Raw genomic sequence first — 17899 nt, 5'->3', positions numbered from 1 at the left:
TTGGCTTAACTATCCTCCATTGTAGTGAAAAAATATGAAGAAAGAATGAAGAATAATGAATGTAGTGAAGAATAATGAAGAAATATCTTCATTATTTCTAATTATTTAACTATTTTATGCCTGTGATAAATAAAAGTACAGTGACAGTGTATCTTCCAGCATACAATATTTTTCCATTTAGATGATTTCCTAAGGATACATTTTAGGAATGAGACTTTGGGTCAGGAATAATTGGGTATGAATTCAGATCAGATCAGTCGCTCAGTCATGTCCGACTATTTGCAACCCCATGAACCACAGCACGCCAGGCCTCCCTGTCCATCACCAACTCCCGGACTTCACTCAGACTCACGTTCATCGAGTCAGTGATGCCATCCAGCCATCTCATCCTCTGTCGTCCCCTTCTCCTCTTGCCCCCAATCCCTCCCACCATCAGAGTCTTTTCCAATGAGTCAACTCTTCGCATGAGGTGGCCAAAGTACTACAGCTTCAGCTTTAGCATCATTCCTTCCAAAGAAATCCCAGGGCTGATCTCCTTCAGAATGGACTGGTTGGATCTCCTTGCAGTCCAAGGTACTCTCAAGAGTCTTCTCCAACACCACAGTTCAAAAGCATCAATTCTTCGGCGCTCAGCCTTCTTCACAGTCCAACTCTCACATCCATACATGACCACAGGAAAAACCATAGCCTTGACTAGACGAACCTTTGCTGGCAAAGTAATGTCTCTGCTTTTGAATATGCTATCTAGGTTGGTCATAACTTTCCTTCCAAGGAGTAAGCGTCTTTTAATTTCATAGCTGCAGTCACCATCTGTAGTGATTTTCCAGCCCAGAAAAATAAAGTCTGACACTGTTTCCACTGTTTCCCCATCTATTTGCCATGAAGTGATGGGACTGGATGCCATGATCTTCGTTTTCTGAATGTTGAGCTTTAAGCCAACTTTTTCACTCTCCACTTTCACTTTCATCAAGAGGCTTTTGAGTTCCTCTTCACTTTCTGCCATAAGGGTGGTGTCATCTGCATCTCTGAGGTTATTGATATTTCCCCCGGCAATCTTGATTCCAGCTTGTGTTTCTTCCAGTCCAGTGTTTCTCATGATGTACTCTGCATATAAGTTAAATAAACAGGGTGACAATATACAGCCTTGAATATTCTTATGTAAAACTGCCAGATTCATTCCAAGAGGAAGTTGAAGTGAAGTGAAGTCACTCTGTTGTGTCCAACTCTTTGTGACCCCATGGACAGTAGCGTACCAGGCTCCTCCGTCCATGGGATTTTCCAGGCAAGAACACTGGAGTGGGTTGCCATTTCCTTCTCCAGGAGATCTTCCTGACCCAGGGATTGAACTCAGGTCTCCCACATTGTAGGCAGATGCTTTACCATCTGAGCCACCAGGGAAACCAAAAGGAAGTTACACCAATTTAAACTTTTACCAGAATTAAAGACTATACCAATATCACTGAATCTTCATCAGCTTTAAGTATTGCTATTATTTTCATTTGTTTGCCCACTCATATTTTGTCCATCTTTTCCCCATATTAGGGCATATAAGCTAGCCAACATACTGGTATATGGCTTAGATTCAGTGTTGTTGTTGTTATTCAGTCACACAGTCATGTCCAACTCCCTGCAACCCCATGGGCTGCAGCACACCAGGCCTCCCTGTCCCTCGGCACCTCCCAGAGTTTGCTCAAGTTCATATCCATTCCATCGGTGATGCTGTCCAGCCATCTCATCTTATCCTCTGACACCCTCTTCTCCTTCTGCCCTCAATATTTCCTAGCATTAGGGACTTTTCCAGTGAGTTGTCTGTTTGCATCAGATGATCTAAATACTGGAGCTTCAGCTTTAGCTTCAGTCCTTCCAGTGAATATTCAGGGTTGATCTCACTTAAGCTCGGCTGCTTTGATCTCCTAGCAGTCCAAGGTAATTTCAGGAGTCTTCTCCAGCACCACAGTTCAAAGGCATCAATTCTTTGATGTTCTTCATTCTTTATAGTCCAGCTCTCACAACTGTACAGTGATTTATATATAAATAAAACTTTATTGACTCATTTTTAGAAATGGCTTTAGCTCTAAATTTCTAGTGCTTTTGAAATTTACCCATGTCTGTGTTTAATCATCTCAATAATTCTAAAGGTTTTATTTTTAAAAGAAAACAACAGTAATTAACAAAAGATAATAGATGATTTTTTTTCAACTTACCTTTATGTAAGAAAAATATGAAACATGAAAATAAGGGGAAAGGCTTGACTATAGAGAGTAATCCGAGACCAAGATGTTCACCATTGTCTGCTGGGAGCTACACTTTTCTAAAATTGTTGAACTAGACACATTTTACAGTTTAAATGCTGTGTTGCCAGACTTGGCAAAAGTTTGTCTCGTGTTAGTCTATTATGTAGGAATTATACTAGTAAACAGAAGTTACACTGTCTGAGGAGTAATGATTCAAGTTTGTTAAAGTAGTTTTTTCTGATTGGATGCCCCAAAATCAAAATTTCTCATGGCTAAGGGTACTTGTAGATTTATATCATCCTAGTCCTCTGATTGATTGACACTGTGTTTATTTCTTCCCAGACAAAAGTGAAAATGCCCTTTCCTGGGGAGGTACTCTGTCCTTTTCTAGGTACCTCTCTACCACCACCATTAGACTATAACCATGTGTAATCAGACCATAAATTCCTATAAAGAACTATGAGATTTAACCCTAAGCAGTATCCATTTGGTTTTGAGGTGATAGCTTAATGATCTTGTTTAAAGAAATCACAGTTCTGCGTCAGGAATTGGAGATGAAATCTTGCTTCTCTAACACTTCACAGTAATGAATTGACAAGTGAAGCCTGTGCAATAAGCCAGTAGAAGAATGGTAGCTGTGTCACAGAATTGTAGTAAACTATTCCTTCCTTTCTCCAAAACCCCATCTTTTAAAAAAAATTTATTTCCTTTTTAATTAAAGGATACTTGCTTTACAGAATTTTGTTATTCTCTGTCAAACCTCAACATGAATCAGCCATAGGTATACAAATATCCCCTCCCTTTTGAACCTCCCTCCCATCTCCCTCTCCATCCCACTCCTCTAGGTTGATACAGAGCCCCTGTTTAAGTTTCCTGAGCCATAACAGAAAATCCAAAACCCCAAGTCTTTCATAAACTCTTCTGGGAAGGTGGCAAAATTCTGTAGATTTCTCAGTGATTAAGATTGGAAAGATAAAATTTGAAGTTTTGTGCTATAAAAACAAGTCATATTTTCTTCCATCCCCCATACATGAACATGAAGCACATAAATAATTTCATCATACTGAATAAAGGAACAATACAAAAAGCATGTACTGTGTAGGAAGCAAGGAATAAGTTATGTATGGCTAATTGTGGCAAGAGCAAATTGTACCACTTAGTTCCTTTGGTTATTTCTTTGGTTTAAAACTGTTTAGAGATGTGATGGAGAAATAACACCAAAAAATAGGCAGAAATAGCTGTACGTATGAACTGATTTTGGAGTAGGTGTTGAGTAGGCAAGCAAGAATTGTTCTACCTTCAAAGAAAGCTGTTAATTTCTAGATGCATTATTAAGGGAAGCACTGTGGACGTCACTGCTGGAACAGGAAACTAATCTTTTTTGTTTTTATCTACATATCAAGTCTTAGTCTAGTCTGCTAGCAAAGAGTAATTCTCTCACTCCACCAAAATGAGACCATTTTGCTTGCTTGCATATGATTCTTCTTTGTTCACTGCAGCACTCTCTTCTCAGCTACTATTACTGCAATTATTTTCTGGTTTTGCTCTAGGATGTGATGAGAAGGTGCCTCATCAGAGAGCATGACTCTTTCTAATCCCAACCCACACACTTATGTCAAAGTACTTTTGTTCTTTCCCCAGAGCATTGTGTTCTTCCACCAGCAGTCACTAAGCCAGGAAAGCGTGAGGGTATTTTGCAATAACGCTTGGAATATACACTTTTATTTTTTAGTTGGAATTTCTAGTGTTTATATTTTGAAGGTCATGTATGATGTCACATTCTTAGTCATTAGCTGTCATTCTTAGTCATTAGCTGTCTGCGTATTGCTGGGTAAGTAACTCTGCCAGGTCCATGCCTGCAGTGCTTTCCTAAAATCAGCATGAGGATGAAGAGGAGTTAGCCTTTTATGTGTATAAATGTGTGTGTCCAGATGGTTGAAAGCCACATCACAGCAAGCAGAGTCTACCTGAAAAGATCCTGCTTTCCATTGTTCAGCAAGCAATCATACAAGGAACTTTGATAATAATGAGCTGTAAATAGTGAATAGAGTTTTTCAGTGAATTTTAGTGATCTGATTATTTGTATTTCTGTCCTCAGCAATCTGTCTTTTCCCTTTCTTTCTCCTCCTTCCCTTTCTCCCATCATTCCCCTCCCCCTCCCACTTTCTATCCTATTCTCTCATTTTAAGATCTTCATAAGCCAAAATATTATTTGACTGGTGGGAAGTGAAAGTGGAAGTTTACTGATCAGGGGATTGCTAATGCTGTTTACTACTCATCATTAAACAAATGTTAAGGCTTCATCATTCAATGACCATTGTTCTCTATACAGAGTTCCAGTATAGACTAGTGGTTGAGATTTTTTAAAGGGAGGGGAATACAAAAATGACTATTCTTTGGCAAACAGATAAATTGCTTTCTTTGTCAATTAATTTGAGCAATCAATCTTTGTAACAAGTCTATTGTTAAGGACTCGTACTTTACAAATGGGCTTCCCAGATGATGCTAGTTGTAAAGAACCTGCCTGCCAACGCAGGAGACATAAGACTCAGATTAGATTCCTGGGTTGGGAAGATCCCCTGGAGGAGGGCATGTCAACCCTCTCCAGTATTTTTTGCCTGGAGAATCCCATGGACAGAAGAGCCAGGTGGGCTGTAGCCCATAGAGTTGCAAAGAGTCAGACATGACTGAGTGACTTAGCACACACATATACATTTTACAGATTATAAAACCAAGGTAACTTTCCCAAAGGTAAACAGTGGGTAAGTGGCAGAACTGAGATACTGAACTGTGCAGCCGGATGCTAGACCCTGTGTCCTTAACTTTTGTGCTGTGCTGCCTGGGATGAGAGCTCAGGATGGTAGAAGAGGGAGTACATTCAGATAGCATAATACAAAGCACTATGTGATAACAGTATGCTGCTGCTAAGTCGCTTCAGTCATGTCCGACTCTGTGCGACCCCATAGACGGCAGCCCACCAGGCTCCCCCACTCCTGGGATTCTCCAGGCAAGAACACTGCAGTGGGTATAGATGAGGAAAATGAAAAGGCATTGAGAGGAGGAAGAATATTTCAGACAGGTGAATGGGTGGCATCTGTACTAGCCTTGAGGGCTAGATAGATTCTGATAGTAGAAGTCAGGAGTGAGAATTTGCCTTTAGTTAGAAGAAATGGCATGAGTACAAGATGCTGAGTCTGGAAGGTAGGTTTGGAAAATAAGTAGTCTAGTTTAGCTGGAGAAAAGGATTGTGTACACAGTACAGAATACATGAAGGGAAGGGAGTCACCAGCTTCCCTGAGGTCATACTCTCCTCTTCTAATCATTCATCCCTCAAGGTTTGGTGGTGATGGTGGTGGTTTAGTTGCTAGGTCATGTCTGACTCTTGCTACCCAAGGGACTGTAGCCTACCAGGCTCCTCTGTCCATGGGATTTCCCAGGCAAGAATACTGGAGTAGGTAGCCATTCCCTTCTTCAGGGAATCTTCCTGATCCAGCAATGAATCCCTAGTCTGCATCATAGGCAGATTCTTTACCAATGAGCCACCAAGGAAGCCCACACAAGATAAGGTAAGTTACAGCCAAATTTTGCAGGCCCCATTTCATGGGCATTTGGAATAAGGAGGATGATGTGTTTTAAGCTGTGAGATGGCATGAACAATACTCTAAAGAGCTCAGCTTTGTGGATTCGTACTTTGAAGAAAGTAATGTGAGAAGTGGGAAAAATAATTGAGACTGTATTTGTTTTCTATTGCTGAAAAACAGTCTTACCACAATATTAGGTTAGCAGCTTTAAGCAACCCACATGTATGATATCAGTTTCTATGGATCAGGAGTCTAGGCATAGCTTAGCTAGGTCTTCTGCTTAGGGTCTCACAAGGTTACAATCGATGTTGGCTGGGTCTGTAGTTTCATCTGCAGCTCAGTTAGGAAAGGATTAGCTCTTGCTAGCAGAATTCTGTAGCTTTTGTACTAATTACTCTTGTTTCTTGCCAGCTGTTAACCAAAGGCTATCCTCAGCTGCTAAAGATTTCTCTCAGCTCCTGCCATGAGCATTTCAATACTGGCATTCCATAACATGGCAGCTTGCTTTTTCAGAGCCAACAAGGAAATGAGAGACTTCAGCTAAATAGCACTATAATCTTAATCACATATGTCCTGTCATTTACCACATTCTGTTGGTTTTTAGCCAACAAATCAAAGGTCACCCCCACACTTAAGGAGAGAGGATGACCCACAAGCATGAACATCAGGAAATATACAGGTAGAGACTCATAAAGGCCCTATACTAAGGTCTGCCACAGCCAGATACAGTTGGCGAAACAAACACTCCAGAGTCTGAATTAAGTTGGTATGAATGAAAATAGAAAGGAAGAGTCAAATTCAAAAAATTATGTCTAGGAAAGATAATTATGATTTCTTGCAAAATTCATTGCATATATTAACTCACACATGCCTCAAAATATCTCTGACCTAGCTACCAGGAAAATCCTTATTTCACAGGTGAGGATGCAGACTTTTAGAAGTTAAGTGCCTAGATCACATACATATGAGCTTCAAATCTGAGTGTCCTAATATAGATTTTGAAAGTAGGATGTCAGTCCCAGAGTTCATTCTCTTAGCCACCCTTCTTTACTTTTGCTTCCCTGGTGGCTCAGCTAGTAAAAAAATCTGCCTGCAATGTGGGAGACCTGGGTTTGATCCCTCAGTTGGGAAGATACTCTGGAGAAAGGAAAGGCTACCACTCCAGTATTCTGGCCTGGAGAAGTCCATGGACTGTATAGTCCATTGGGTCGCAAAGAGTCAGACACAACTGAGCAACTTTCACTTTCAAAAGTATAGAGAATTTAAAGAGAGATGGATAAGAAAAACTGATGATTTTAACTAATTTCAACTCTGTTTCAACTCAGAGAAATGTCATGAGAGGCACTATTAAAATAATATGTATTGTGTATTTACTACATGCCAGGTAGTGTGGTTGGCACTCAATATGCATCATCACATTTAATGTTGCCAACAGCCTATGATAATAGTCTTTTCTCCTGTTTTAAAGATCAGAAAACATGACTGTGCCTGTACTCACTAAACTCTAGTTTCCACAAATACAAAGGGTTGTTATTTTGTTTATAACTATATCTCTAATATCTGACACATTAAAAAGTTCACTATATAAATTTTTGAATGAAGAGCATAGCTTATAAGTGGTAGAGTTATGATATGAACTCAGAATAGCTTCACTCTACCTCCTGTAGAAGATAATGCATTCCACTGTAGTCCTGGCAGGAAATCTAGATATGGATGTTCAGCACATCAGTTTGGGGTGAACAATTCAGAGAAAATAGGGCGTGAGTAAAAATCAGAGGAGTGTCTGCAGATGAGGACCTCACTAGTGTAAACTACTTTGTAATTTCAGATGAGCTAGTAGTGATATGAAAGGGATGAAAGATTTTAATAGGAGTAATTTTTGTGTGTTGTAAATAGAAGGGTAGGCTCAAGTAGGAAGAAACTAAAGATGGCATAAAGAGAATTGACTACTGACGGAACATACCGTAGAGGAAACAGAAGCAAATGTAGAACCACTAATAGGAAGGTCTGTCCTTAGAACAGGCAAGAGACATGTTACCATTCAAAGTAGAAGAATCTGAAATAAGATAAAAGTAAAGGTCCAGTAGAGAAAAATGGAGGGAATTCAAGTGGAAAGTCTTCAATTTTTTTTTTAATTTTATTTTATTTTGAAACTTTACATAATTGTATTAGTTTTGCCAAATATCAAAATGAATCCGCCACAGGTATACATGTGTTCCCCATCCTGAACCCTCCTCCCTCCTCCCTCCCCATACCATCCCTCTGGGTCGTCCCAGTGCACTAGCCCCAAGCATCCAGTATCGTGCATCAAACCTGGACTGGAAACTCATTTCATACATGATATTTTATATGTTTCAATGCCATTCTCCCAAAGCTTCCCACCCTCTCCCTCTCTCACAGAGTCCATAAGACTGTTCTATACATCAGTGTCTCTTTTGCTGTCTAGTACACAGGGTTATTGTTACCATCTTTCTAAATTCCATATATATGCATTAGTATACTGTATTGGTGTTTTTCTTTCTGGCTTACTTCACTCTGTATAATAGGCTCCAGTTTCATCCACCTCATTAGAACTGATGCAAATGTATTCTTTTTAATGGCTGAGTAATACTCCATTGTGTATATGTACCACTGCTTTCTTATCCATTCATCTGCTGATGGACATCTAGGTTGCTTCCATGTCCTGGCTATTATAAACAGTGCTGCGATGAACATTGGGGTACACATGTCTGTTTCCCTTCTGGTTTCCTCAGTGTGTATGCCCAGCAGTGGGATTGCTGGATCATAAGGCAGTTCTATTTCCAGTTTTTTAAGGAATCTCCACACTGTTCTCCATAGTGGCTGTACTAGTTTGCATTCCCACCAACAGTGTAAGAGGGTTCCCTTTTCTCCACACCCTCTCCAGCATTTATTACTTGTAGACTTTTGGATCGCAGCCATTCTGACTGGTGTGAAATGGTACCTCATAGTGGTTTTGATTTGCATTTCTCTGATAATGAGTGATGTTGAGCATCTTTTCATGTGTTTGTTAGCCATCTGTATGTCTTCTTTGGAGAAATGTCTATTTAGTTCTTTGGCCCATTTTTTGATTGGGTCATTTATTTTTCTGGAATTGAGCTGTAGGAGTTGCTTGTATATTTTTGAGATTAGTTGTTTGTCAGTAGCTTCATTTGCTATTATTTTCCCCCATTCTGACTAAAGTTGCAGGATATAAAATCAACACACAGAAATCCCTTGCATTCCTATACACTAATAATGAGAAAACAGAAAGAGAAATTAAGGAAACAATTCCATTCACCATTTCAACGGAAAGAATAAAATACTTAGGAATATATCTACCTAAAGAAACTAAAGACCTATATATAGAAAACTATAAAACACTGGTGAAAGAAATCAAAGAGGACACTAATAGATGGAGAAATATACCATGTTCATGGATTGGAAGAATCAATATAGTGAAAATGAGTATACTACCCAAAGCAATTTATAGATTCAATGCAATCCCTATCAAGCTACCAACAGTATTCTTCACAGAGCTAGAACAAATAATTTCACAATTTGTATGGAAATACAAAAAACCTTGAATAGCCAAAGCGATCTTGAGAAAGAAGAATGGAACTGGAGGAATCAACCTACCTGACTTCAGGCTCTATTACAAAGCCACAGTTATCAAGACAGTATGGTACTGGCACAAAGACAGAAATATAGATCAATGGAACAAAATACAAAGCCCAGAGATAAATCCACGCACATAAGGACACCTTATCTTTGACAAAGGAGGCAAGAATATACAATGGAAAGTCTTCAATTTTTATGAAAATGGAGGCAAGTTCTTCATACCCAGGAAAGGTGGGAAAGATTTCAGGACTAGAGGATAGTAAGAAGTATTTTAATTAATTGAGGCAACAGTTGACCAAAAGTTTATTCAATGTTTACTCTAAAATAAGCAGAAAATTCAACAGAGAAGACAGTAAATAATCATCATCATCATTATTAGGAACCCATCTGAGGAGAAATAGTATGAACTTTTAATAGATGTCAGCAGGATGGTTTCATAATTTTGTGCAACTTCTGAAAAGTGGTTATTAAAGGAAGTTAATGGTCCTGCACAGAGTTGGGAACTGAAACTAGGAGAATGACAGGCAAGCACGGAAGAATGAAAGATGGATTCTAGACGTCAGTAAAAACAATATTGGTATGGTCTGAGTTGAACAATGATGTAACTGAATACTGAGAGGAATCAAGAGTCTAAAGATGTGATTTGGGTACTAGAAATAAATAGCATGCTTATCATCAAAAGGAATGAGGTATGTTTGAGACCCTGAAGTAAAATAGTCAAGCTACTTATAATGCCCTTTCCACAGTTTCAAAGGTTAAGTAAGGAACTATGAAGCCAAGGTATCAGATGGGCCAGAAATAAACGTAAATGAATATGGCAGAGGATTAGAGGGATGGAGAAGATAACTGACCAGGCATCACGACAACTGTAGGGTGTTATGATGGAGGTCATAAACACAGCAATAAGGACAGAGCTTAGATATCAAGGTTCAAAAATAGAGGTTGATGGAGATAGAACAATAGCATAAGAAATAACAGTAGAAGAATGTTTTTCAGGTTGATCAGGTCTTCAGATGCAAAGTCAGCAGAGAGTGCCTGCTAGAGAAGCAAGTACATGTAGCAGGAAGGCAAAGAGTTATTTTAAATAAGATATAAGCATTGCTCCCTGCCCATACTACCTTATCACCCCTTTACAGGTGATCCTTCTAATCCTTAAAATTACCAGTAAGGCATTTTCCCCCATTTTACAAATGAAATATTCTGGTTCTGGAATTTGAATTTTTGCCCTTACTTCAAAATCTAAAGCTTTACAACATACTGACTTTCAGTGCTTTTTGAAATGTTACTGCAGCCCTCAAAGACTAACTAGAAATTATGTCTGATATTTGAAATGGATATGAAACACAATGGTCTTTTTTAAGGTATAATTTACATATATAACATTATATTAGTTTCAGGAGTACAATATAATGATTCAACATTAAGGTATACTGGGAAGTGATCACCACAATAAGTCTAGATAACATCCATCTCTACCCATATTCATAATTTTTTTCTTAAGAACTTTTAAGATCTACTCTATGCAATACAGTATTATTAACTATGGCTACCATGCCGCACTTTGGCCACCTGATACAAAGAACCAAATCATTGGAAAGGACCTTAGTGCTGGGAAAGATTGAGGGCAAGAGGAGAAGGGGGCAACAGAGGATGAGATGGTTGGATGGCATCGCTGACTGAATATACATGAGTTTGAGGAAACTCAGGGAGATAGTGAAGGATGGGGAAGCCTGGCATGCTGCCATCCATGGAGTTACAGAGTCAGACATTACTTAATGACTGAACAACAACTACAACCATGCCACACAGCACATCCTCATGACTTTTTATTTTATAACTAGAAGTTTGTGTCTTTTGGCCCATTTCACTCCACACTATTTCCCACTCCTGATGACCACCGATCTGTTTTCTGTATCCATGAGCTCCTTATTTTTTTTTTAAGATTACATATACAAATGAGATCATATGGTATTTGTCTTTTTCTGGTTTATTTCACTAAGCATAATGTTCTCAAGGTCCATCCGTGTTGTCTTGAATGGAATGGAAAGACTGAGTATCACTTCATGGCAGATAGATTGGAAAACAATGGAAACAATAACAGACTTTATTTTCTTGGGCTCCAAAATCACTGCAGATGGTGACTGCAGCCATGAAATTAAAAGATGCTCCCTCTTTGGAAGAAAAGCTATGACCAACCTAGACAGCATATTAAAAAGCAGAGACATTACTTTGCTGACAAAGGTCCATATAGTCAAAGCTATGATTTTTCCAGTAGTCATGTATGGATGTGAGTTAGACGATAAAGAAAGATTCTCCAAAAAATTCTTTGGAGGACCAAAGAATTGATGCTTTTGAACTGTGGTGTTGGAGAAAACTCTTGAGAGTCCCTTGGACAGCAAGGAGATCAAACTAGTCAATCCTAAAGGAAATCAACACTGAATATTCACTGGAAGGACTGATGCTGAAGCTGAAACTCCAATACTTTGGCCACCTGATGCAAAGAACTGATTCATTAGAAAGACCCTGATGCTGGGAAAGATTGAAGGCAGGAGAATAAGGGGAAGACAGAGGATGAGATGGATGGATGGCATCACCGACTTGATGGACATGAGTTTGAACAAGCTCTTGGAGTTGGTGATGGACAGCAAAGCCTGGCATACTGCAGCCCATGGGAATGCAAAGAGTTGGACACAACTGAGCAACTGAACTGACTATATATATGTATATACTATATGTATGTGTGTGTGTGTCTATGTGCATGTGTGTGTACACACACACCACATTTTTCTTTATCCATTCATCTATTGACAAACGCTTAGGTTGTTTCCACAATCTTAGCTATTGAAGATAATGCTGAGGTGAACATGATGGAGCAGATGTTTTTTTCAAGTTGGCGTTTTTGTTTACTCTGGATAAATACACAGAAGTAGAATTTCTGGATTGTATGGTAGTTTCATTTTTAAGTTTTTGAAGAATCTCAATACTGTTACCATACTGCTGCACCAATTTATATACACACCAACAATGCACAAGCGTTCTCTCTTGCCAACACTTCTTATTTCTTTTCTTACTGATGATAGTTATTCTGCCAAATTTGAGGCAGTATCTCATTGTGGTTTTGATTCGCATATCTCAGATAAATAGTGATGCTGTGCATCTTTTCATGAACTTGTCGCCCATGTGTACCATCCATACTGAAATCAGATTGATTATATTCTTTGTAGCCAAAGATGGAGGAGTTCTATACAGTCAGCAAAAACTAGACCAGGAGCTGATTCTCGCTCAGATCATAAACACCTTATTGCAAAATTTAGACTATAATTGAAGAAAGTAGGGGAAACCACTAGAATATTCAGGTATGACCTAAATCAAATCCCTTAGGATTATACAATGGGAGTAACAAATAGATTCAAGGGATTATATCTGATAGAGTACCTGAAGAACTATGGATGGAGGTTCATATCACTGTACAGGAGGTGATAATCAAAATTATCCCCAAGAAGAAGAAATTCAAAAAGGGAAAATGGTTGTCTGAGGAGGCCTTACAAATAGCTGAGAAAAGAAGAGAAGTGAAGGCAAAGGAAAAAGGAAAGATATACCCATCTGAATACAGAGTTCCAAAGAATAGCAAGGAGAGATAAGAAAGCCTTCCTCAGTGATCAATCAAAGAAATAGAGGAAAACAATAGAATGGGAAAGACTAGAGATCTCTTCAAGAAAATTAGAAATACCAAGGGAACATTTCATGCAAAGATGGGCACATAAAGGACAGAAACAGTAGACATAATAGAAGCAGAAGATATTAAAAAGAGGTGACAAGAATGCACAGAAGAACTATACAAAAATGATTTTATTGATCCAGATAACCATGGTGGTGTGATCACATAGAGTCAGACATCCTGGAATGTGAAGTCAAGTGGGCCTTAGGAAGCATCACTATGAACAAAGCTAGTAGATGTGATGGAATTCCAGCTGAGCTATTTCAAATCCTGAAAGATGATGCTGTGAATGTGCTGCACTCAGTATGCCAGCAAATTTGAAAAACTCAGCAGTGGCCACAGGACTGGAAAAGGTCAGTTTTCATTCTAATCCCAAAGAAAGGCAATGCCAAAGAATGCTCAAACTACCACACAATTGTACTCATCTCACACGCTAGTAAAGTAATGCTCAAAATTCTCCAAGCCAGGCTTCAGCAACGTGTGAACCGTGAACTTCCAGATGTTCAAGCTGAATTTAGGAAAGGCAGAAGAACCAGAGATCAGATTGCCAACATCTGTTGAATCATAGGAAAAGCAAGAGAATTCCAGAAAAAACATTGACTTCACTAAAGTCTTTGTGTGAATCACAACAAACTGTGGAAAATTGGTAAAGAGATGGGACTACTAGACCACCTTACTTGCCTCCTGAGACATCTGTATGCAGGTCAAGAAGCAACAGTTGAACCAGACATGGAACAATGGGCTGGTTCCAAATTAGGAAAGGAGTATGTCAAGGCTGCATAGTGTCACCTTGCTTATTTAACTTATATTCAGAGTACATCATGTGAATGCTGGGCTGGATGAAGCACAAGCTGGAATCAATACTGCAGAGAGAAATGTCAGTAATCTCAGATATGCAGATGACATCACCCTTATGGATGAAAGTGAAGAGGAACTAAAGAGCCTGTTGATGAAGGTGAAAGAGGAGAGTGAAAAAGCTAGCTTAAAACTCAAATATTCAAAAAACAAAGATCATGGCATCCAATCCCATCACTTCATGTCAAATAGATGGAAAAACAATGGAAACAGTGACAGAATTTATTTTCTTGGGTTCCAAAATCACTGCAGATTGTGACTGCAGCCATGAAATTAAAAGACATGTGCTCCTTGGAAGAAAAGTTATGACCAACCTAGACAGTATATTAAAAACCAGAGACATTACTTTGCTGACAAAGATCCATATAGTCAAAGATATGATTTTTCCAGTAGTCATGTATGGATGTGTGAGTTGGACAATAAAGAAAGCTGAGGACCAAAGAATTGATGCTTTTGAACTGTGGTGTTGGAGAAGACTCTTAAGAGTCCCTTGGACTGCAAGGAGATCCAACCAGTCCATCCTAAAGGTAACCAGTCCTGAATATTCATTGGAAGGACTGATGCGGAAGCTTAAACTCCAATACTTTGGCCACCTGTTGCAAAGAACTGACTCATTAAAAAGACCCTGATACTGGGAAAGATTGAAGGCAGGAGGAGAAGGGGAAGACAGGATGAGATGGATGAATGGCATCACCGACTCGGACATGAGTTTGAACAAGCTCCGGGAGTTGGTGATGGACAGGGAAGCCTGGCATGCTGCAGGCCATGGGATTGCAAAAAGTCAGACACACCTGAGCGGCTAAACTAACAAACTGGCTGACCATCTGTTTGTCTTCTTTTGAAAAATGTCTCTTATGATCCTCTGCCCATTTTTCATTCAGATTATTTTTTTGTTACTGAGTTGTATGTACAATGTGTTGTTCTTGAATTATATTCAGCTCTAAAAAGTTTCATGTCAGCTTACATATATAATCCTCCTTTAAAAAATTTTTTTAGAGAAACATCTTGGTTTCTTTTCCTTAATGAAATTAAGGAACTATAAATGCATTCTAGATAATACATTGAATTTCTGCAACTATAACCTAAAACCCTAAGTTAATATTTATCTTGCCTTACTTTTCAGGTGTGAAAATGAAACCAAATTCAAAACAGAAGAAGTATTTTGGGCCTACAATTTCTGCCCTACTCCATACTCCTGGACTGCACTTCTGGGCCTTATTTTATATCTTATTTTCTTCGCACCTGGTAAACAAAGACTCTGTTGTTGTAATTGTTATTTTAATTAAATTGTCTCTATTTAGAGAAGACAAGCTACTCTTTTAAATTCCTTACATGCTACTTTACTGAAATTCTTCATTTTATACTTCTCAGGAATGGGACCAATGCCTTGGACTGTGAATTCTGAAATATATCCCCTTTGGGCAAGAAGCACAGGAAATGCATGTTCATCTGGAATAAATTGGATTTTCAATGTTCTGGTGTCATTGACATTTTTACACACAGCAGAGTATCTTACATACTATGGTAAGAGAATATAGTTTCATTTTATTTTCTACTCTTGTTTTTAGATTTGCTGTCATCTGTGATTGAAAAACTAAATGGTTATATTTTTGCTATTATAAATATCTCTGTAAGGCTGTCTTATTCCCCAGAACCCTTAGAAATGTTTCTGGGAAAAGATAAGAGGAACTGTCCTTTCCTAAGCAGTATTGCTTCTTATCCCTCAGTGCTTTATAGCTTTCACCCACCCACCTACACTTCAAACCCAAACATCTCCCAGCTATCCTCAGTTGAAAGTCTTCACAACAAGACCTTTAGTTTAATGGAAAAAAAACATAAACAACAGAGAATTATAGAAAGATCCTGGAGTCTAGGGGTCATGCTTGAAAATGTCTCTTAACACAGATGGGTTGTATCCAAGAGTAGAATCAAAGTAGGATCAAAGTCGCGCCCCCGAATGTTGTGCTATGCGCTGTGCCTTCCACTCTATCATATTTGCTGTTCAGACCAAAGTATTTCAGGATCCACTGAGACCAGCACTTACCACTGCTGAAACTATAAATGTGGCAGAGGTATTCATGTAAAATGTAGAGAGACCATAACTCGAAGAAAAAAATCTTGAGAAGTGACTGAGTTAGGAAAAAACTTTGGGAAGCTACTTCAGGTTTATTTTTACTAAAATGAAAAGCGTCTTTTTAGCAAGAGAATTTCTTTATTGTCTGTATGAGTTTATAGGTTATGACTGGATTCTAAGTGATGAAATAGGGGTTTTCATGCTAATCTGAGCCTCCGTGATTATATACTGAATGTCAATTGTTTAGAACCACCCCCCCGTCCCTCGTTCACCCACCTCTCCCTTCATGGATCACATATCCTGGGGAAGGGACTTGCATGATTCAATGAAGGTATGAGCCATAATGTACAGGGCCACCCAAGTTGGATGGTTCATGGTGAAGAGTTCTTAGAAAATGTGGTCCACTAGAGGAAGAGATGGCAAACCACTCCAGTAACCTTGCCTGGAGTACCCCATGTACAGTAAGAAAAGGCAAAAAGATATGACACCAGAAGATGAGCCTTCCAGGTCAGAAGGTGTCCAGTATTCTACTGGGGAAGAGCAGAGGACAATTACAAATAGCTCCAGAAAGAATGAAGAGGATGGGCCAAAGTGGAAACACTCAGTTGTAAATGTGTCTAGGGTGAAAGTAAAGTTTGATGCTATAAAGAACAATATTGCATAGGAACTTGGAATGTTAGGTCCATGAATCAAGGTGAATTGGACATGGTCCAAAGGAGATGGCAAGCCTGAACATCAAAATCTTAGGAATCAGGGAACTAAAAGGGAAGAGAATTGGTGAATTTAACTCAAATGAGCATTATATCTATTACTGTGGGCAAGAATCCTGTAGAAGAAATGGAGTAGCCCTCGTAGTCAACAAAAGAGTCTGAAATGCAGTACTTGGGTGCAGGCTTAAAAAACAACAGAATGATCTTGGTTTCTTTCCAAGGCAAACCATTGAACCTCAGAGTAATCCAAGTCTGTGTCCCAACCACTGATGCCAAAGAAGCTGAAGTTGATGCTAGTGGTAAAGAACCTGCCTGCCAATGCAAGAGACATAAGAGACTTGGGTTTGATCCCTGGATCAAAAAGATCCCCTGGAGGAGAAAATGGCAACCCACTCCAGTATTCTTGCCTGGAAAATCCCATGGACAGTGGAGCCTGGCAGGCTATAGTCCATGCGGTTGTAAAGAGTTAGACATGACTGAAGTAACATAGCATGCACACATGCTTGTCCCAACCACTGATGCTGAAGAAGTTGATGTTGATGGGTTCTGTTAAGACCTACAAGACCTTCTAGAACTAACACCAAAAAAATATGTCCTTTTCATCTTAGGGGATTATAATTTAAAAGTAGGAAATCAAGAGATACCTGGAATAACAGGCAAATTTTGCCTTGGAGTACAAAATGAAGCAGGGCAAAGACTAATAGAGATTTGTTAAGAGAACACACTGATTATATATAGTGAACACCCTTTTCCAACAACACAAGAGACAACTCTACAAATGGACATCACCACATGGCCAGTAAATAAATCAGATTGATTATGGTCTTTGCAGCCAAAAATGGAGAGAAGCTCTATACAGTCAGCAAAAACAAGGCTGGGAGCTGACTGTGACTCAGATCATGAACTCCTTGTTGCCAAATTCATACTCAAATTGAGGAAAGTAGGGAAAAACAATGGGCCATTCTGGTTTGACCTAAATCAAATCCCTTATGATTTATACACTGGAAGTGATGAATATTTTTAGCGGATTAGATCTGGTAGAAGAACTATGGACAGAGGTCCATAACATTGTATAGGAGGTGTTGATCAAAACCATCTGAAAGATAAAG

The 17899-nt window shown here is 39.0% G+C and overlaps 1 protein-coding gene across 1 annotated transcript in view; it reads left to right on the top strand.

Moving 5' to 3' along the window:
- SLC2A13 (solute carrier family 2 member 13) overlaps positions 1-17899 on the top strand; it is a 527708-nt gene that overhangs the window by 500442 nt on the left and 9367 nt on the right. Inside the window, exons 8-9 of the mRNA XM_055580782.1 lie at positions 15130-15251; positions 15378-15530. Of these exons, the coding sequence (XP_055436757.1) occupies positions 15130-15251; positions 15378-15530 (275 nt within the window). The remainder of the gene's footprint in view (positions 1-15129; positions 15252-15377; positions 15531-17899) is intronic.

The sequence above is a fragment of the Bubalus kerabau genome, chromosome 1 (genome assembly GCF_029407905.1).
Source record: "Bubalus kerabau isolate K-KA32 ecotype Philippines breed swamp buffalo chromosome 1, PCC_UOA_SB_1v2, whole genome shotgun sequence".
In the NCBI taxonomy this organism is placed as follows: Eukaryota; Metazoa; Chordata; class Mammalia; order Artiodactyla; family Bovidae; genus Bubalus; species Bubalus kerabau.
Note: the sequence above shows the minus strand (reverse complement) of the source record. Positions and strands in the feature narration are given on the sequence as shown.